This window comes from Scardinius erythrophthalmus (genome assembly GCF_964197995.2).
Source record: "Scardinius erythrophthalmus genome assembly, chromosome: 1".
Taxonomy (NCBI): domain Eukaryota; kingdom Metazoa; phylum Chordata; class Actinopteri; order Cypriniformes; family Leuciscidae; genus Scardinius; species Scardinius erythrophthalmus.
The window spans coordinates 69,352,313-69,375,762 of NC_138221.1; the positions used below are offsets into that span (position 1 = coordinate 69,352,313).

General features: G+C 37.1%; 1 protein-coding gene across 3 annotated transcripts in view; it reads right to left on the reverse strand.

The window, feature by feature from the left end:
- The window catches only part of LOC308688067 (NACHT, LRR and PYD domains-containing protein 3-like), an 88,864-nt gene that overhangs the window by 42,767 nt on the left and 22,647 nt on the right, over positions 1-23,450 (reverse strand). For all 3 annotated transcript variants that reach the window (XM_081360916.1, XM_081360918.1, XM_081360917.1), the window contains exons 3-4: positions 18,429-20,396; positions 2,718-2,888 (exon numbers count right to left, since the gene is read on the reverse strand). In XM_081360916.1, the coding sequence (XP_081217042.1) occupies positions 2,718-2,888; positions 18,429-20,396 (2,139 nt within the window). The remainder of the gene's footprint in view (positions 1-2,717; positions 2,889-18,428; positions 20,397-23,450) is intronic.

Consider the following 23,450-nt stretch of genomic DNA (forward strand, 5'->3'; position numbering starts at 1 on the left):
TATTGCCCATTGTTAGTTCATGGTAATTAACATTATTGTAAAGTGTTACCGTGTCTTTTTAATAAATGCAACACATTCCCAAAGTCATGTGAAATAATCGTGTTACATAATCGTGATTTCAATACTGAACAAAATAATCGTGATTATGATTTTTTCCATAATCGAGCAGCCCTAGCCTTGAGTATTGAAGTTGTTGAGTTTTGTGTCCATGGTGTTCTTTCATGCCACAGGGATAAAAGAAAGCATACAGTTTAGGCGGAAATTGTGAAAAAATGTGTGTTATTTCTGGTTTAAAGAAGTCTTGTGACCTCTGTGTTTGTCAGACAGATTCAGTACTGGGCTTAACCTGTTAAGCTGCAACCCCACTTTTGAAAAATCCCCAGAAATGACATACCCAAACTGAAACAGATACAGTTCATGAACCCTTTGCACTAAAAGCACAAGTATGATCTCATTTGAAAGCTGACACCTGGTAGTTTATTGTAAATGTAGAATTAATTATTGTCATAATGATTTTTTTTTTTTTAAATAGCTTCAAAGTTTTGTAAAGTTATTAGAATTTTTTTTTTATGAAACATATTAATGAAAATAAAATTGAAGTTGGCACTGGAGCAATCTAGAAATGCACTACAGCTAAAGCCACATGTCTAAACATTTTATATTTAAAATATGAAGATAATAAGTCTAAAACTCTGTATTTAGTTAAATGTTTTTCAAGATCATGTCATGACTTTATTTTGATTAGGCTACTCTAAAAATGCTACTGATGTTTAGTCGTCTTCTAAGCATCCATTCAGACTTTTGTCTCTATTGTTTTGTGGTGCAAACGAGCCCCATTCAGTCTCAGTCTCCCCCTGCACACATTCACACCTCTCCAGACTGGTTATGGCTCGAAATATGCATTTCTTTTGTCTGCATTATAGTTACTAACGACTGGCTATTCACAGCCTATTCATAGGGTTTCAATCCCTAATTTCTTTTATCAAAGTTCTCACTTCACATTTGAAGTGCACTAAATAGTGGTCAAATGCACTAAAACATATCAGTAAGCATTCTTATTTAGAACAAAATTCATAAAAGAATAACCCCTGGTGGCAGGTGCACCTGGGCTAGCTAGCATGTTAGCTTAGCACACCATCAATACACGACCATTTATGAGATTAAAACCATGTTTGTGCTCCAAACTTACTTCATAATGCAATCGAGTGTTTTAAATAATCTTCTGTGATATAATTTGGCTTTAGATTAAAAAAAAAATCAGACAGAAAACATTATTTATAGTTTTATGCACGATGATAAAGTCTATATCGATTAGCATTACATTATAAATATAACCTATTATTATGAAAATACCTGGCATGGCTTGAAGAACACAGGCAAATCAAATATCATAGCAAACATGTTTATTGTCTTCAAAACATGCATATTACAGCGGGATCTCTGTAGCTTTGTGTGTAGCAGTGACGTCCTGGAATGTCACATGATTATGGCTCTTCTTCATGTCCCATATATGGATTATTTTTTGTGCATATAGCGCCCTCAGGCTATTGGTATGAATTGAAAACACTGCACATCTCAGTAAGAAGCGATCATAATGATTACATCGACGCATTTGGGTATAAATTCAATAAATATTATTCCTGTCTTTAGAAATATGACGTGAATCTATGAGAATATATCAATATTTCTCCAAGTTTGCACATTTTTGAGCTAAAAGCCCTGAAGGACGTTGTTTTGTGTATCGCTGTCATGACGACAGCACGGGAGTTTTTTATGAATGAAAGCGGCTGACGTGCATAATTCATATTAAAGGTATCGACTCATTTTTTCATTTCATAACTCCTGACACAAATTAAGACATAACTGTCACTATAAGTTTCTCAGAATACAATAGTGGTCAAATACTGAAACTTGAGTATTATATCTTTTTAATGATGTATAGTTTGTCAAGGTATAACATTAAATCTGATAGTAACTTTGAACTATATAAATAAAAAAACGCTTCAGTGCGCCCACGCACTGGTGAAGCTTAACAGGTTAAATGAAAGCCTAAAAGGTCCCCTTTCCAACGATACCAAGCACCATATTATAGAATATTGATAATATCCCTAGCATGAGCCTAAACCAGATATACACCAGATTTCAAAAACGGAATTTATTTTAGGGGGTTAGTAACTTCATGAGCTCAAAAAAGTGATTTCGCTACCACCGCTGCACTGCTATCGTGATTTTTCTAATACTAGGGGTGTATACCTTGCCAAAAAACAATGATAGCATTTGCCCCCCCCCCCCCCCCGTTGATACCGATGGACCAAATTTGGGGCCCTGGCTCATGGACTAATATTACTTCTAACATTTAAGGCATTAAATGGTCTTGCACCTCCATATCCATCTGATCTACTTTACTCCTACCACCCTGCCCCGGTCCCTTAGATCAGCTGAACCTTTTTTTTTTTTTTTTCACTGTAGGTGGAAGTTCATTTAGTGTTAATGATCCTAAATTATGGAATTCACTACCCCTTACACTTCGTTATATCTCATCTATGGCTACCTTCAAGCTAAAAACATATCTATTTAACATGTACTTTGGATAATGTGGCTATATGTATCCTTATGTGTTTGCAATGTGTGTATGGGTGTGTAAATGTATTGTAATGAATAATGTAAAGCAACCTTGCGCTACGGAAAGGCGCTATATACATAAAACTTCTAAGTACCTCAAAATGTTGAGTTGACAGTTTGGATTCTTCAGTCCAGCACTGAGCAGCTTCACTCCTGAATCCTGCAGATCATTGTTACTCAGGTCCAGCTCTCTCAGGGAGTTTGATGACTGTAGAACTGAAGCCACAACTTCACAGTGCTGATCAGTGAGATTACAGGCTGTTAATCTAAAAAAAGAGAGGAGTCTTGTTAAAAGGTTATGATCAGTCAAGAGCTAATAATGGAGAAGCTTTTACGTACTGGAGAGACGTTAGAGAGCGGGAAGGCCTGGGTTGCACTTTTATTTTACATTACATGCACTTACATGTTCTTACAGTGTACTTACTTTAGAAAGTACTGGTTAATATAAGGTAACTGCATGGGTTAAGGTTCGGTTTAGGTTCATGGTTAGTACCTAGTTAGTACCCAGTTATTGTATTTACTATTATAACATATTAATTAGTTTATGTAATGTACAAGAGGAAAAGGATTCTAAAATAAAGTGCTACCAAGGCCTGAAAACGGATGCCGAGGTTACTTTGTTTCTGGTCGATAGGCAAATAACATTGTTTTTTTTACTGTTTTAAATAACCAAGGTATGATGTTGTTGTTGCTGAAGCACAGTCGTTTCATCCATTTTTACTCAAACTGTCTGATGCACCAGCTATTAGATGTTGTGTGTGTACGGTAACCAGATTTATCTTGGCGGCATACAAGATGGGATGGACAGGCAACCCCACCCCCCACCCACCCACACACACACACACACACACACACAAATAAAAGTATCTATAAAACGACTGTGCTATAAAGGCTACTACTACTACTATCACAAATTCACTTAACAAACTTTCACTGAAACTTTGTGTAGCACACTTAAGAAGCATCCACTAGGGGTGGGCAATATGACCAAAAACTTATTTCATGATATGATACATTTTATTTCATGATAATGATATCCTACAGTTATTTTATTTTTGTTACAAAAAAAAGAACAAAGCAAATGACAAAAAATAGGACAAATACGATAGTGATACAGATTTTAATAAACTACTGTAGGTTTATATAACATGTACACAGTTATTTAACATCTTCTGTTGTTTGATTGATATTAATTACACAGGCTGCGGTATTCTAGGCTGCTGTCACTTTAAGACTGAATGCTTCTAATATACTGACACATATCTGGTTTTAACCCAGCTGTTTATGTTCACTTGAGCCATAATTGACTGTATTTACGTGTAGTGATCGACCGATATTGATTTTTTATAACCGATACCGATACCGATTATTTGCATGTTTATGTGCCGATTACCGATATGCAAAACCGATATTTATTTACTGTTATACTTCTGTTTTTGACACAATTATTACAACACAAATGAACTGAACAAACAATTTTATTTATAACAATCACTCCCTCCTTGCATACATAAAAAAACTTTATATTTATACACAAATAAATAGAGGGGTCTGAGTCCAAAAAATAAAGTGCACTGTTACTAAGTGTCTTTGTTTAAAAATAAAAGCTTTGATGAGGTAAAAAATAAAGCACAAAAATTATTCTAACATATATTCTAAGATAGTTGAGTGATGTATCTTTAAGTGGTTCCACATGTTGGAGGTATTTTTTGTATTGTATTTTGTATTGAAATGTAATTTATTTTAAACAGTTTTAGAAGGTTTATGTGCCGTTTAATAGGTTTAAAGAGTGAGGAATTCACTAGGTAATATTAATTCACTGAATAATATTAGCTGGAATATAACATTGTCAGGAAAGTAACAAACAAAACAGCATATTTGCATTTTCCAACTAGTAAGTTATTAACCCTCTAAGCGCCAAAGTCGCAAAATTGCGACAAGACATCATACTTGATAAAACAGGCTGTAGATCCTAATATGGTGTAATATCTCATTTGTATTCCCTACCACTAGATGGCAGACATGTAATACTTTGATTCAAGACCAAAATGACGTCATGTTCCTATTCAAAGTGTTGGAGAAAACAGCAGAGCAAGTAAGCGATCGTGTCATTGATGCGGAAGCAGTTCAGTCCAGAGCGTCTGAGTAAATTGTGAGATTAGTGAGAGAAAATTGTCAAATGGCTAATAAATCTTGTACCGTGAGGATGTGTTGCAAATGTTATTCGCTGATTCTGACTCTGAAGGGGAATATTTGCCTTTTGGAAATGACGATCGGCCGTCTAATGATCGCGCTTCTCCCGGTACATCTTTGCCGCGCAATGGTGTCGCCCGCGCCTCTCCCGGTACAACTTTGCTGCACAATTGTGCCGCGCGCGCTTCTCCCGGTACATCTTTGCCGCGCAATGGTGCCGCGCGTGCTTCTCCCGGTACATCTTTGCCGCGCGCGCTTCTCCCGGTACATCTTTGCCGCGCAATGGTGTCCCCCGCACCTCTCCCGGTACAACTTTGCCGCGCGCGCTTCTCCCGGTACATCTTTGCCGCGCAATGGTGCCGCGCGCGCTTCTCCCGGTACATCTTTGCCGTGCAATGGTGCCGCGTGCGCTACTCCCGGCAAAGTATTGTAATATAGTAATAATTTAGTACTTTCTCCTGTTATTGTTGGTTTCCTCTTTTCCGATCATTTGGAATGAGGATAAAAAAATAAAATAAAAAAAAAGCATGTAAATAAATTCCAACATCAATTCAATATCTACTATTTCCTGAATATTACTGATGAATAGGGCTGGTCCGAATACCATTTTTTGAGCTTCGAAGCTTCGATAGGAATTAACATCGAATATTCGAAGCTTCGGAGGGAGGGGGCTGAACATATTCTTCTCTCTAATAAAGGCAGGACTCTCTATGTGTCTGTCTGTTTGCATTTAGATTATTTATCTTGCATTTTGAACCGTTCATCCAATCGACTTCACGAGTGCAGTGTCACATTTGGTGCAATATAGACACGCGAGACGTGACACGTTCAGAATTAATAAACTTTTAATACAGAACAGCGCGAGCGGGAAGCGCGCGCGCCTCACGCGCAGGGCTCCGAGAACGGACACTGCACTAGTGATACAAAACACAGCCTAATATTTTTCTGAGTAACAAATAACTCTCAAATCAGAAATCAGCAGCACAGTAATTACTGACACAGTAAAGGGTAGGCTAATATATTGTTTCTATTCTATTTCCACAATGTCAAAGCAACACAGCTTATAGCCTACAAGCTCAGGCATGCACTTCTGCCCATACAAACTCCGCTGTTCTGCGCTCTAAAATAAGAGTATTGTATTTCGCCCAAAAATGCTAAAAAAATAACCGTGTGAGAGCGTTTTAGGCTATATCATGTTATAGCCAGATATGACGACGCTTACAGCACGCGTCACCGCAGATCAGCATCTATTCATCAAGCCAACGTGCAAACTATCGCAAATCAAAGTGAAAGTGGGTCGCAGATGCTTTAACACACAATCAACTTCATTAAAAGTAAAGAACCGAAATGATCTTACCAGGGCTGTTGCGCGCTCTCTTATTGCGGTCTTTGATTTAGAAATTTTAGCTGACGATCAGTAAAATGCAGCTGTTGCTGGTGACGTGCACTCCATTACATCTGCCTATAGCGCGGGATTTGAAGTTCGGATTCATATCCGTTTTGCAAAAACACATTTATGTGTTCATTGTTCATATTGATAAATCAGAGAGAGCTATCCGATCTGAGAAAACGCATGACAGCCCCATTCAAGCGCGAATGGGAACCGTTTCTAGGGGGATGCCAGGTGTGAAAAAAAAAAAAAAAAAAAATTACAACGAATATTCGAATGTCAAATTTGAAAATCGAATACCAACCCACCGAACGAATATTCGAATACTCGAATATTCTGGTACAGCCCTACTGATGAACTGATCAAAAAGTAGGCTACTGTTCACATGCGTTTTACTACTATATAGTATAGTAATAATTTAATACTTTCACCTGTTATTGTTGGTTTCCTCTTTTCTCAACATTTGGAATGAGGATAAAAAAATAAAAATAAAACATGCAAATAAGTTCAAACATAAGTTCAATATCTACTATTTCCTGAATATTATGAAATTCAAGAGGGCCGCCCCTGATGACGTCATAATATGCAAATTAGATGAGTATATTTACACCCCACATAAACTTTCAGTCATCCCCAACATTTTTCTAATTTACAGTAGACCTCTATCTTTAAGCCCTTTCAAGCCACAAGCTTTTGAAATTTTGATGTCAAAATCCAGCATTTTTTCCAAAAAAACCTTGGCGCCTAAAGGGTTAATGAAATCCTTTCTGACAAAGTGCTGTTTATCTATGCATTTACACAGAACTATAACTTATAGGCTACTCAACCGCGATCGCGCGTGGAGATAATAAATAATTAATTTCCACAGAGCGGTATTTATTTAGATTTTTATTAGCCAAATAATGGTTATGTAGTAAATGATAATACAATTTAGGGTGTTTAAATGAGATAATCTTGTCAAAAGTTTCATGCAGTAGCCGTGCTTGAGCATTCCTGGTCATGTGAGTGCGAGGCAATATGAACAAACTTTTTTTTTTCGAGACTATATAAACAGCACTTTGTCAGTTAGATTGAATCTAGATCATGAAATGCCAACTGACAAAGTGCTGTTTATATATGCATTTATTTTACACAGAACTACTCAACCGCGATCGCGCGTGGAGATAATAAATAATTAATTTCCACAAAGCGGTATATTTAGATGTGTATTAGCGAAATAATTGCTATGTAGTAAATGATAATATAATCTAGGATGTTTAAACAAGATAATCTTGTCAAAAGTTTCATTCAGTGGCCGTGCTTGAGCATTCCTGGTCATCAACCCATTGAGTGCTCAGCAATATGAACGAACTTTTTTCTCGAGACTATGGTGAGCAAATACAACAGATAGAGAATTAAATTCAGCGCTTTTATTTTCAACATGCACTCATTCATGTCTGTTTTATTTAATCCATGTAAATTTACGTCTTTATTGGGGCAGGACATGACGGATTTCGCTACGTGACTCCATGAGTTCGTCTCAATTTTTTAGAACCAAGCTGCATAAATAAACTATATCAGGCATTCATGTCTCAAATCTCATTTCTGCATGTCTGTTATGTTAAATAAAGTTGAATAATTAAAGCAAAGCAAGCAGAACATGTGTTTTACCTGTGCACAGAGTTGTTGTTGACTGATCTCCTCAGACGCGGGCTGCAATGGCGGAATTCTCAAAACGGCCACAAGATGGCGCCGTTTATCGGCGAATCCGATATTACAAAACCGATACCCGATTATGGGAAAATGCTTAAATATCGGGAAAAATATCGGTAAACCGATACATCGGTCGATCACTATTTACGTGAGATACGTGGCTTATTAAGGCTAAATCTTACTAACCACTTTTGCTAAATGGGTTAACCCTCTGGGGTCTGAGGATTTTCATGGCTAAAGTCTGATTACACTGTATTCAGCACAAACTCTGCTACAATATGTCAGCAGCATGTATGTAAAAGTTTGTAGTTTTGAAATAATGAAGTTTATGCGTGGTTTGTGAAAAAATGTGGTTTGTGCAGACAACTTCAGTGTTTCTGACGAGAGTTTTAGTGAGAGTGCAGAACGCGGTAAGTACTGTAAGTGATGGCTTAAAAGGGAGCCCTATTGACGATCTAAATAATAGTTTTGTTTTTCATGCTTCTAGAGGACCAGTGGTTACGTTCACACTGTAAGTGATAACTGCATTTAAATGTGGGAGTGAATCCGCTAAATTTTAGTCCTGTGAGTCATGAAATTGCGATGATTGACACTATGCAACATTATGGCTTCTAATAATGTTATGATTTTTGTTACATTTACACTTTAGTCATATGTTTACAAAACACCTTGCAGAATGTAACAGAACGTTATAGAAATTGTTATTTTAATTATTTTTTTTAATAAGAAGGATCATAAAAACATTGATTCTATTTAGTACTGCCCTGAAAAAGCTTTTTCACATAACAGATGTTCAATAGCCTAGTCCACAAGACAAAATACAAACACAAAATACAAGACAAATTACATAAGCTTGATTTTTAATATTGTGTGTCATTACTTGAATGATCCACAACTGTTTTTTTGTTTTTTTGTAATGGTTGTTCATGAGTCCCTTGTCTGTCCTGAACAGTTAAACTGCCCAGTGGTTTCTAGAAAAAAATCTGTTCAATCCCTCAGTTCCTGCACATTCTTTGCTTTTCCAGAACCTTCTGCATATATTGACTTCTTACTAGCAGTGAGCAAATGTCAGAGTGTTAAAATCCCAGAGTTTTGATGACCAGAGTATAATTTATACACTTTGGAGTAAACTGGGCTCAAAGTACACTTGACAGGTTTCACCAGAAACTCTCTCAAGTGTTAGTGTATTGGTTCAGTGTTGATGTGGAGCTGTTGTAGTGTAAATGGTGGGATGATGAACTCTTTGAGAGTCAATCTGTTGCTGTCCCGTCCGCATATGAGTTTAGGTTTCGATACCGTCATCAGATCGACTACGTGTTGTCATTGGTTGAATCAAGATGCAGCCTCGATACCAGTTTCCAACTGACATCCGAAGACGTTGTCGACATTTTTATTCTACAGGGACAGGACTAGGTAAGAAACCACCAAGTGAATCATGCCGAATATTCCTGTTTGTCTTCTTGTTTTAATTCTCATAACTAAAACACTAAAAACGCTAATGTAGAAGTAGAAGTGGTGTGAGGCTAAAGTAATTGCGAGTGTTAAATCTGGTAAAACTTTTTTTTTTTTTTTTTTGTGGTTACGTTAACGTTAATCAAATGATCGACCATTAAATGAAATTTCAAAATGAAAATGCAGCATTCATCCCCAATCTCGGGCCTTGTGCAGGCAAAATTGACTAACGTTAGCTAGCCTTGAAAGCTAACGTTACAGATTCCCGTCTGAAAGGATTGAGTCTGACTTTATTTGCACTACATTTGGTATTGTGCGTGTTCAATAAACCAATTGCATTTTTATGTTGTAGTAATATGTGAGGAAAACTACAGCAATGCTTTTCAAAGTGCAGTACCAAGGAAAGAAGTAACGTTAACGTTACATCAAACTCAATGGAGCATCATATATCCAGCATTTCTCAGGCAGGGTAAGTTAATGTTAATAGCATTCTTCTCTTCGTTATCTTTATAATTGAAGTTTAGATCAGAGGTCGTGTTAACCGAATATTTTCCATAATTGACTGATTTTTTTTTTTAGCAGTGAAGGAAACATCTGAAGGTCGAATCAGGGTTCCTACAAAGTCGCGAAAGTTTGGAAAATGCTTGATTTTAATTTATTTCTTCATGACATCAGATGTAACTAAAAATATAAATAAAACTGGCTGACAATCATTATTTTTTGTTTAATTTCGCGAGGCACCCTCTGTTACGAAGCACGTCTCGTGTAATTCCATGTATTTGGCGCCTCGTGTAGCCTATTCGCCTGGCGCACAAACATCTACATTAAGAAATGTTGCTTGCTGTCATTTTATCTATAACTGGCTAGAAGATGATAAATAAAAACTGATTGCATCGACGATCAACAGACAGAAAGGCATCCCGTTCTGCAAGAAACACACTGATGTGAGCGCTATGGGAGAGCTATGGGAGAATCAGCCTTCACCAGCCACTCCAAAGGTAATCGGAGACAAATATACAAATACAATTATGAATTTGAATGAATTCTTTAAAAACATTAATAAATTAATTCATATCTAATCAATATATAATTGTAATGTAGGGAGGGGAGGGGGGATGTTCTTTCCGTCGTGCACGTTTGTGTGAGCACTCTGGTTTCCATTTACAAAAGCAAAAGTTTAAATTTTAACGTCTGCAGCATTGTATGCATTGTAGCTAGGGGTGTAACGATACACAAAACTGACGGTTCGGTACGCCCCACGGTTTTGACATCTCGGTTCGGTTCGATTCGGTTCAGTGGGGTGGGGGGTTTAGAAAGCTAAAATTGGTGCTTTTTTTTTTTTTTACAGTTGTTTAATGAACAAATTCTGTCTTTGTCTTTAAATTAATTAAATTACAATTAAACTTTTTGTAACACATTACTATAATCTTAAAGGTTAACAACGGAGCCTAGACAATTTCAGATACTATTTATTTTTAGATATAATAATCAACACTCAACACATTGTATGAAAACATGTAAGGCATTCTCTCATTAACTTATGTTTTCTACTCTAATTTGTTATTGAAATATAAATATTTATACAGTTGCTGTCATTTTCATGACAGATATTTAAAACATAGGCTACATTAAATAATGAAGATATCAATCATTAACATGTTAAGTAAAATATATTATATAGGCTAATATAGTGCATTTATTTAGTGCAAGAGTTCGTTTAGGAACCAACAAGCTGTGGGCACTGAATTACTTGCCTGAGGTAAATATAAGGCTATGTGACAAACTAAGACGTTTTATTGGCGTCTTTCCGCTGCTGAAACACTGATCGATTGATTACACAAGTTATGATGCCTTTCAGTAAGTATACTGTATATTTTAACATACCTTCAGGTGTCCATTCATGTTTATTCAGTAACTGAGGAAGAGAATCGCGTTTACTCGCGCTCCGCTCTGCCGCTTTAAATGAGGAGCTAGTGCAGTGATCTGTCACGCCACATCAAAGAGCGCCAAAACGGCATTTATTGTTTGAATTTCATGATCAAATAGACAGAATTTGAAAGATTACACCTTGCTTATTATCGAAAGTAACAAAATACGGAGCTTGCTATTATAGGGTGTTAATGGTGGTTAGGCTATAACGCTGTATTCGTTGTGTACACATAAGACATGAGGTCCATTTGAGCCGGTGCTGGGCCAGGGCAGCAGGGGGCGGGGCGTCCTCGGTACGCCATGAGAGTATCGCGATCCGTATCGTGGGTGGTGTATCGCGGTTTTTCGGTTCGGTTTGAATATCGTTACACCCCTAATTGTAGCCAATCGAAAGTTTAGTTTTTCATGATGCTTAGAGGACTAAACTTTCGGGAGTGACCACCGCTTTTACCAGAGTGAGTTCTGTAAATAATAGTTCCGTGATAACCATAGCAACAGACGTGACAAAAAAAAAAACTCTGATATGACAATATACTGTAGATCTGTGCATCATGTCTTACTGTGTAAATAGACTAACAGAGCTGCCACTGACAAGAATAAATAAAACAAATCAGTGTTGGCTGAATATGTTTAGATTCAGTTAAATAGTCTATTGATAACACTTAAACACTCTTTTTCACGTGTGCTTTTTAAAAAAATGTTTATTTATTAAAATAATATTTTAAGGTATTTAAGGAAGATATTCATGCATTGTATACTCATTATTATCATTATTATTCCAGCCATCTACAAAAAACTCAACCTAACCTACAGTTGACAACAAATATACAAAAATAACCACATTTTTAAAAAGTATCCAAAGAGTGATTTAATATACATAATTTGTATTTATATTGAATATTCTAATATTTTAGCTTGTAGTTTTCTAAAGGGGCGCTGTTTATACTATTTATATTCTTATTTTTGTTGCTGCTTGAAAATGGATTTAGGGACCTTAAAAATGCTTGAAGTGCTTAAATTAAACTCTTCAAATTCTGTACAAACCCTGACTATGAAAAGTGACTCTTCATATATTAAAAACTGCATAATCTAGCCTATATGCTCCTGTATCATGTAAGTTCATGATTAAAAATGAAAATGTGAATTAAAACGAAAGCTATTAAATGTCTTATAATTAAAATATGAAATAGATTATGGTGCAATTTTTACGACCATATCCATCAAAATAAAGGACAAAGTGAAAGTCTTACGCAACCACTGGTTTAGATGTATGTTTATATGAAATTTTATTCTTAGCACCATGCTAGTCTACTGTAGCTTTGCCCATTAAGATAGAAATACTGCTAAAAAACATTATTGTTCTCCCAAATTGTTGCATTTTTAAACACAAGTCAAGTCAAGTTATCTTCATTTATATAGCGCTTTTAACAATTTAGATTGTTTCAAAGCAGCTTTACAGAGATAAGCGTATAATTTACGGTAACAGAGATTGTTCTGGCTTTATAGCGGTTCTTTAATTAAGTTATTTTCCATCTAAAGTTAGTTTTGATTGATTTGCTTCCGTCGCAACGATCATTTGTTATTTAATTAGGGGCCGCTAAGACGACACCATTCTCTCTACACAGACTTTAAACGCGAACCTGTGAGAAACGCTGATGGCGTTCACATGCGCATTTAGAATGGGTTCTATAGTTATGTGCGTTAGAATATATGTGCGCAGGTTTGGAATTCCCTACAAGCCAAGCCTAAACAAAGTACTTGTCTTTCCTTATAAACAACAACAACTTATGTTTTTTCTGTATTCAAAGCTAAAGAGAAGTTCAGCATTCCCCCTGAGACAAACATGTATGTGCTGGATGGCAGTGGAACAGAGGTTAACGAAGAGGTCTTCAGCGACATCCTGGATAGTAACACTGTTCCCCTTTCTAAAAGATCCCTACTCCAAAAAAGGCTATGTGAGTACATATTTAAAAGTAAGGTTAATCTTAATAAACAAATGAATAATGTTCTGGTGCATTTTAGAAGTCTCACACTTCTTTTCTAAAGATCTCTATTGATTAATGCTGAAACTATTTTTTTATACATTTCCATCTTTGTTGATACTGTCTTTAGGAACACTTTTTTGACATAGACAGCAATGAGGGCTACATTGCCTGGAAGATTAAAAACAATTTACTATCGTTTTCATAGGCTTCAATTTGCACAATGTTGGAAGGAGAGCATTGTGCAGAATAAAATTTCCCCGCTAAAAAAAAAGAAGAAAAAAATAGCCCTTTTAATCCAACCAATTGATTAATAATTGACAGGTTAATCGATTATCAAAAACATTGTTAGTTGCAGAACTAGTATTGTTATTGAAAAGAGTTTTGAGTTTTAATATTGATGTAGTATCAAAAGTTTTGGTCAGGTGTATATCAGGTTTCGTTCCAATGAACTGCAGTAGCCAAGGCGACATCTAGTGTATATATCTATACCCGCCCGCGCCCTCAGATCACTGGACGCGGCTGTGTTCAAGAGGTAACAACGAAATAAATACTGTTCGTTTTCTCACACAAACCGCTCGTTTCATGTCTTAGGCCATCAATGTGTACTTACGATGGGGAATTGTTTCATTTGGACGATGGGGAATTGTTTTAATTTGGACTCTGTGCTTGCTCTTTGAGGTGGTGACCACAGACCTGCATTATATGACTGACAGACAAGAACGGTTTGACCTAAAAATATCAAAATTGAAACTACTGTGGAAAAAAAGACACCCACATCTTGGATGCCCTTGAGGTAAGCTAAAACATACCAAAATTTTATTTCAAAGTGAACTATCCCTTTAAAGCAGGTGCTTCTGCCTTATCAGGTTGGGATAGTGACATGGCCTCACTGCTACTGCTGGTCTACCTACTGCCACCACCTCCAAGTGGAAAGAAGGGAGCTGTAAAGAACTGTACCCAGGAAGCTGTGGTCCAGACCATGTAGTCAAATTTCATAAGGTCAGTGTGTCCTGATCTCCAATGGCAATAGCCATTGTCACAAGGCAATTGTGTAACCCCCCCAGATTGATATGTTTCTTTTCAATGTCACCATCACAGAATTTTAAGTCTGATAATTTATGTTTTGCCTCCTTGAAGTGCATAGCGAATAGAGAGTGGGGTTCACCTCTTTTGACTGCGGTCTTGTGCTCGTTCATTCTTATTTTTAATTGTCTGTCTTGCCAACGTATTGGAATTTGCTGGGACATGTGATAAGGTAACCAACATTGATGACCTCTCTGTTTAATTCTCTCTCTTTGTGTGACCGTGGTACAAAAACCTTGGTTACCTTATCACATGCTGAATATATCCTGCATGGGAAAGCTAACTGTGCCATCAAAGGTTTCTATCAGAGTGTGACTTATCCATCAAAATGTGATGTTCAGTGTAGATTCATTTCAGTTTATTGTTATCTTACAGTCATGTCGCAGCCTTCAGGAGCACTCTGGTCCAAACCAGCGGAGGCAGCCCTACATCCTGGCAGTTGGGACGATAAGAAAGCACATCCACGAGTTCTACATTGCATTGGATGGTGATCTCCTTCTCCTATGACCAGGCCTTAAATGGCATGTACCACCATCTACAACATTGATGTAGATCATTCTCATGAAACTCCCAGAGTCAAGGACCTTAGAGCTAAGCTCCTCAACTAAAGAGTTATGATATTCAGATGCTTTGTTTGCAAGTCTATTTTTCTAACCGTTCAAATGTTGATCCGTCATCTAAAAGTTTTCCATGCATTTTATCCTGGTAATAAGTTTCAATTGATGTGTGACCAGACTGGATGCCACCAGAGATTTTGGACTTTTTCAGGCTTTAGAAAACATCTCCATAACAAACATAACGCTAAAAGTCTAGATCAGTTTGAGAACGAACCCGTCATAGTTGACATATTTGATGAACCCGTAGTTAATTTATTTCCAGAGCAACCAGAGAATTCTCAAAGCTGTAATGAGACCATACTACTTATGGTTTTGATAGAGATTATCAATATGTGGTTCCTGTACATGTGTTTGTATGAGTTTGTGGTTTTTGAACATACATGAACATTGTTAAATAAACGGACATAAAAAGCACTGACTTTGAGTATTTTTCACTTACTGATGGTTCTAGGTTTACACTGCAGGTGTTGGAAACTATTGAAACATTGTAAATAAAAAAAGTACCAGCTTTAGAGTACAGCTACCAAGTGTTAAATAATGAGCTCTGCAAAGGTTCTAGGTTTACACTGCAGGTGTTCAAAAGCACTGAAACGGTGTCAAAAGTGCTAGTTATAAGAGTACATTTTAACTCTCCAGGTGTTGAAATGTAACTATTTTGAGTAGGGTTGGGCATCGAGAACTGGTTCCAACTGGGAACCGTTTAAAAAATAACGATACCATTGGAATCGTTTCGAAAATTTGTTTTCGATTCCGATCATCGGTTCCAAACGCGCAAGTTTGAATTTCCGGAAGTGCTTGCCGCGCCCGCTTGTTCTGTTGCAGCAATGGAGCACGGTAAGCAGCGCTCAATAGTGTGGCTTTATTTCACCTTAAAAAAGCCTGGGTCGGCAGAGTGCAACACAGGTGACAAGCGTATTTCTTGCACGGGCGGGTGCACTACAAATATGACTAAACACCTACGCCTGCATGGTGTACAAAATTAAGTGTAGCGTTTTTGACATGCTGCGCGGTCCACTGTCTCGTCCTCCTCGGGCAACCCTGCGCGACCAACGTTAGTAACGTTGCCAGGAGTGCAAAATAATTCATCTGTAATGTTTGTTATTTTGAATAGAAATCATCACTCATAAAGCAGTCATTCACGTCTTCTCCGGTTTATTTGTGTTCACATACAGTATCCGCCAGGGCTCTTAATCCAATGGTGCGCATATTTGGAGAAATAATGATTTATCATCACATGTTTGTAAAATATTTCGTCATACAGAATCACATTACTATTCATTTTCCACTGCATTATGCGATCTGAAGAGCTCGAACAGCGAACACATCGAGCTCTGTCTCTGCTCTTCCTGATTCGCGTCAGTTTATGATATCAGCGCTCTCTCATTCGCTGTACAGCTGTTAATCATCTCACGTAGACCAACGCGATTTGAGGTATTTTCATATAAATAGAGAATATTTATAGTAAACTTGCTAAGCAAGGTAGCTATTAGCTGCATATAAAATGCTAAATATAACATATTTCAACATCTTTTTTTGACTTAAAACTATTTTAAACCACGACCGGAATATGGTGTTTTAAAGTGAGCTTTTATACATTGAGTTAGTTTATACATGTCCAGAGAGTCCAGACCAGGTTGCAAGTTCTGCATATATAAATCTGTTTTTTGGTCTGGTGCAGAGGCATTCCTAATTTTCTCCCACATGGGCTGCAGCTCCCAAAATTAAAACTAAATCAAAATAAAATTTTCCTCTGTGAAATGAGCCTGTGACAGGTTTTGACTCCACCCCTCAAAGAATCGGAATCGAGAATCGAAAAGAACCGAAATCGAAATGAAGAATCGGAATCGGAATCAGAATCGTTCAAATCAAAACGATGCCCAACCCTAATTTTGAGAGTATATATTTTTCACTTTTTACAGTGTTCACTGAACACCGAACTCTTGGACCTATATATACACTGAAACCAGTGTTCAGTGAACTCCTATAGAGTACATTGAACACTCTGATTTTTGCTGTGTATGATTGTGAGATCCATTTTTTCACACTGGTGACAACTTTTTTCGAGTATCCTCATAATATAAGAGCAGTCTTATGATGAACGTGAAGAGGTGTGAGAGAATGAGGCGCGTGTGAGATCGGCATCTCTGTCAGCAGCGGCTGGTCTTAAAGAGACAGCAGCCAATAAAGCTTTCTTTCAGTAAAGTTAATCAAAGAACAAAAAGAACAGAGAAAATGACTCACTGCTCTTGACTAAAGAACATTTTTAGCTTTAATAAGGATTAGTCTATATTTAATTTATAATTTATGCAGTGCAGACTGTTTGATAACTGGGCACTGGTAAATATTACATTTATTTTTTACAATTCTATTATTGAGTCAAATAAGTTTGCAAAGAAGTCAATATTTAATTTAGTAAAAAATATTATTTTAATTTGAAAACAGTGCATTTAGTTGTTGTTGCTAGTTTGAGTCGAGAACTACACATTTCAGCATTATCACTAATCTGTGTGTGCATTTTACTTGAGAACCAAGCAAGTTGACACATTTATTTATTATAATCGCATATCGCAATAGCAATATTGAGCTCAATAATCGCAATATGACATTTTCCCCAAATCCCACACCTGGTGTGTGTGTGTGTGTTCCTTTTTGAGAGTGTGGTTGTCAGGTGGGGTAGGGGGGCCCATGAGCTTCAGTGCCCAGGGGCCCCTGGGGGTACTTATCCGGCTCTGATGTCAATAATTAGTTATAAAACAGATAGTCCTGGACCTTGATTCTGAATGGTTGAGCCATGTTCTAAGCCGTAGTAAATTACTCTACAAGGACTCAAGCCGCCCAAGAAACATAACGTTTTCAGTGCTCTTATCACGGTTACAGTACCATAGCATTAAGGCCCGGACTAGTAGGCTCACAGACAGTTTCTGGTCAATCCTGTTCCTCGAGTACCCACAGCACTGCGCATTTTCAAATTCAACTCATCAGCTAGTTAGTAAAGACTCCAAGAGCTCTAATATGTGTGTTAGATAAGAGAGACATCAAAAATGTACAGTGCTGGGATTGAAAACCACTGACCTAAATCAACATATGTATTATTTTAATACATCATCACCGCAACTAGATATATGAGGTAGCCTAATTTTAAAAGTGTGATTTCTAGAACAGGAAAATTAATATATTTTTCTAAAAATGCTTAATCCTTATCCAGCAAATTATGAAAAATGGAAAAGTCATGTAAATTCATTGGTTGAAAAGATATTCAGCTTTTAAAACTTCAGAAATGTAATTACTTGGATTTCAATTATAATTACAAATTAAAATAATTATTTTAAATATTTTTATCTGTAGACACTTCAAATTAATGTAAATAAAAAAATAAAGCGCATTCAGCTAAACTATTAGCCTACATGAGAGGTATTAGTTCATATTTCAAATCAGTTTATATTATGTTCATATTTTCACACTCACAGAGCTTTTCTGCAGTTCCTCAGAGCAGGTAACAGTCTCCTTCGACCCTCTTGTGATGAAGTGATGCTGTACTTTTTAAGGTCAAACTCATCCATCACCTTTTCTGACATCAAGATCATGTTTGCCAAAGTTGAACATTGTGCAAGAGAAAGGTTTTGGTTACTTGTTCGAGATTGTAAAAATGCCTGCATTTCTTCAACAAGAGAACTATCCTTCATCTCAATCAAGCAGTGACACAGATTCATCCATCTTTCAGGGCTGACACTGTCTTCTGGACTTTCTGTGTTTTCGTGTTTTTTAAGGTTTTGGATTATTTTCTTGATGCTCTCTGGGTTGTTTTTTGTGTGAATCAGCAGATCCTGTAAGAGTCTCTGATTGGACTCCAGTGAGATGCCATGAAGGAATCGAAGGAAAAGATCCAGGTGTCCATTTTTACTCTTCAAGGCTTTATTCATTGCTCCCTTCAGAAACACATCCAGAGAAACAGTCTTACTTGAGAGCAACTTGAAAGTTCTGGACTTTCCTGTCTGGAACATTTCCATAACTTCACTGTTCTTGTGTAAATAACAGATAAACACATACAGTGCTGCAAAAAACTCCTGAAAGCTGAGATGTACAAAGCTGTAAACCTTCCTGTGATAAATCACAGATTCCTCCCTAAAGATCTCAGTGCAAATCCCAGAATACACTGAGGCGTCAGTGACGTCTATGCCGCTCTCAATCAGGTCCTCCTCATAGAACATCACATTGCCCTTCAACAATTGATTGAAAGCCAGTTCAGCAAGTTTCATAATCACTTCTCTGTTGGACTGCAGGAGTTTCTCTGGATCTCTCTCTTCATACTTCTGGTTCCTCATACTAGTTTGAATGAGAAGGAAGTGTATGTACATTTCAGTCAGAGTTTGAGGGATTTCTGCACTGAGATCTTGTTTCAGGATGTTTTGAAGCACAGTGGCTGAGATCCAGCAGAAGACGGGTATGTGGCACATGATGTGGAGGCTTCTTGCTCTTCTGATGTGTGAGATGATTCTGCTGGCTTGATCCTCATCACTGATTCTCTTCCTGAAATATTCCTCCTTCTGAGGGTCATTGAATCCCTGAATTTCTGTCACACGGTTGATGTATTTGGAGGGGATCTGATTGGCTGCTGCTGGTCTGGTGGTGATCCAGATGAGAGCAGAGGGAAGCAGATCTCCTTTCATGAGGTTTGACATCAACACACCCACTGATGAAGACTCAGTCACATCAGAAACTTCCTCACTGTCTGAAAACATCGGTGTAATTCTGCTTTCATCCAGACCATCAAAGATGAACACAACTGTACATTCATCATAAATCTTTGAGTCCAGATGTTGAAGTTCAGGATGAAAGTCCAGCAGAAGTCTGTGAAGACTGTACTGATGATCTCGAACCAAGTTCAGCTCTCTAAATGGAAGCACAAACATGAAATCTACATCCTGATTGGCTTTTCCCTCGGCCCAGTCCAGAATGAACTTCTGCACAGAGACGGTTTTTCCAATTCCAGCGATGCCTTTAGTAAGAACAGTCTTGATTTTGTCCTCCTTCTCTCTTCTCTTCTCCTCATATCCTAGTTCAGGTGAAGGATCAAAGATGTCATTGCAGTTGATTGGAGTGTCTTGGAGTGTCTTGTAACTTTTCTCCATCTGTAGCACCTCATGTTCTTCATTCACTCCTTCACTTTCTCCCTCTATGATGTACAGCTGTGTGTAAATCCTGTTCAGGAGGGTCTGATTCTCTTGTAGTTTGATTCCCTCAAATAAGCTCTCATACTTGTTCTTCATGCTGGTTTTGTGCTGGTCTTTGACTCTCTGCAGATCATCATGCACTGGCTGGTGAGAATCGAGCTGCAGGGCTGCTTCTGTGTCATGATGACTGATGTGTTTCTGACAGGAGGATGATGTGCTGGTCTGACAGGACACATCTCTGATCTGGTCAGCTTTCACACCACTGAAAACACATTAAGATGAACAGAGACACAAAAACCTCTGTTAAAATAAATATAAAAATCATACTACATGTAGAAACTGACTTCCTAATATCACACTTGGAGATCCTCGCAAGTTCTCGCACAGATTTTATTTACCCATGTTTCCAACAAACTGTAAATTAATTATGCACATCAGGCATTTGGGAGAAGATAATGAACTGCATATTAAAAGTAATGAGACATCAATATTTCAGAAGTCAAAATGTTTGACAAAAAGAGAAAGGCTAAAATTCTTAACAGAAAGTTTTAACAGAAACCATTATTTTAACCCTCTGGGGTCTGGGCTGTTTTTGGGGCCCTTGAGATGTTCTGACATGCCCTGACATTTGTGCTTTTTTCAGTTGCTTATAAACATATTAATGGCAAAGGTGTAAATTCACTCTATAAAGCACAAACAGGGCTACAATAATATGTGAGCCACGTGTATGTACATGTTTTCATTTTTGAGAGAATAATGTTTATGCATGGATATTGAAAAGACTAAAAACTAAAATTTCTGAAATAAGGCCACAAAACACATAGTAAATATGTGTCAATAAGACTTTTGACTAATGGATGTCCTCGCCTAGAATTTTTTCTTCAAAATTATGTGAAAATAGTCTTGCTTTATCGTTCACATAAAACCATACATTGATTTAAATTGATGTAAAACAGGTTTTGCTTGGAAAGCCAATATGCGAGGGGGAGGAGTAGTTTACACCTTAGATTACAATGTCACTCTGCATACCACTCTGCATAATGATGAGCCATTCACTCAGGTGTGAAACTGACTGAGCCACAATACAAGGACAAAAGATATATTTAGAAGACTTATATTGACCATTTAAGATTTCGCTTACATCTATCTTGTAAATATGTTTAGCTATTTTATTAAAAAGGTTACAATTACAACAATAATTACAATTTCAACAATATTTCAAGTGTACTCTTTCTTTGTAAAAAAAAAAAAGATTATAGGCCTACATTTTATCTATGTATTCATTAGTTTGAATTTAGTCAACATTGGAACAGCTAACATCTTAGTTGATGACTTATTTTTGACAAAAATAGTAATTTATATATAGAAATTGCTAAACAAAAGCTTATTTGACGAGGCAGTATATTCTACAGTAAAAACTGTATATTTCTTAAACTTTATAAACTTTCATATTTCGCCTGACTGTAACGTTGTTTTCATGAAATATTAGGGCATATTGTTAATTTGCAGTTTAATATGTGGCTTATACAAATAGCCTACATTTTATTTCAACATATTTCAGTCGATTTTTACTCATCTCAGTATAGCAATACAGTTTGCTAAAACATCATCATTCATTCACACACGCGATTTAAATTTAACTTCTGGCAAAGATGAAGTTGACGATAGGCTTTTGACTCGCGATCTTCGCAGTAGGCTAGTGAACGCACCGGAGAAATGCACATTTATTAGGCTACATAGTTTTTTGTTTTGGATGGTTTTGTTTAGAACCAGCTTTCTGTAAATATATTTCACATTTTTTAGACATGTGAGGCGAGTAGGCTAGTTCAAGAGGAGAGAGTCCAGTTCAAGCACCTTATGTAGCCTAGTGATTGCTAGCCTGTATTTACTTTAAATCCAGGAAATTTGTTAATGAAAAAAATATTAAAATTAAGATACAATTGATACAAAACTAAATTCGTTTTAAAGAAAGGATTTGTACTTTCTGTTTTGAGGTCTCTGTGAAAGTTTGAAAGTCTTGTAGTGCTTTTTTTAAGAGCGCTCACGTCCATAATGGAGAACTGTTGCGAGCTGTGGTAAACAGCGCGCATCTATGCCGTTCATTCATTCATAAACAGAAACCCGAGAAGGAAAAACTTACTAGTATTCCTCAGCTCGTATTCCTCATTATTCATCAAAGCGCTGCGTTGTAAACAAGTAATGTTCTGAATAAACTTGTGTTTTGGTTTTCTCGAGCTGATATGGGGGGCGTTCACAGGTTTGCGTGGATTGCCTCAGTAATTTGCGTTTGAATAGCACGCGCTCTCCGTGGGCGGAGTCACATTACATTTGAATTAGCTCTAATTAGCTCGACTGGAATCGTTCTCTTTTAATACAGATTTCACAAGATGAGATAATTTGTTTTTTATATAAATTACCTCATTTAAAAGAAGAGAATTCAAGCTTCATGCCTGTGTGACTGTATGCCTGTTTGACTGAGTATTCGCTGAGTTACAGTTCATTTTCGGACGCGTTTCAGAATGGTCTTCACTGACAGAGAGAAGGCAGAACTCGCATCACGTTTATTTTTCTTTATTTGGCAAAAAGCACAACACTTTGTTTTTATTGTGAGTATACACAAAAATAATACACATTTAACAGAATCGATTGATGTATGAAACTTGCTTGTAATATCAAAGTCCACAGAGCAAAATTAATTTCTTTTGAACTGAACTGAAAAAAAGCGAGCTGGTATCGCCGGCGATACCGTCGACCCCAGGGGGTTAAAGGGCACCTATTATGCAAAATTCACTTTTACATGGTGTTTGAACATAAATGTGTGTTGGCAGTGTGTGAGCAAAACCACCCTAGAATGATAAAAATCCACCCAGTATTTTTTTTACTATCTCAATAAATCACAAGCACTGTCTCAGAACGCCCTGTTCTAAGATTGCTCTCATTGTGACGTAGAATTGCGCTAAGCCCCACCGACGTGTTTGATTGACAGTCTGGTTTTGGCATAGACCCCGCCCTCGGTGATCTGTTCTGTACACCATCGCCATTGTTTCAACAACAGCCGGTAATGTCTAAGAAGTGTGGGTGTTCTGTTGTGGGATGTAAGAATGGACATACTAGTCTTCACTGACATCAGAGCCACTGAAAACGCAGCGGATGGATTTTATTTATGAAGAAAAGGCACCACTTAAACTTCCTAAATACAAGAATAATTTTCTGACTGACTGTTTAGTGAACGAGGGTCAAAGTTAATCCTCAAGTGTGGATCGTTGCCTACTGTTCGCGATCCAACGTCATCTCCAGAAGAAGTAAGTGTATTTTA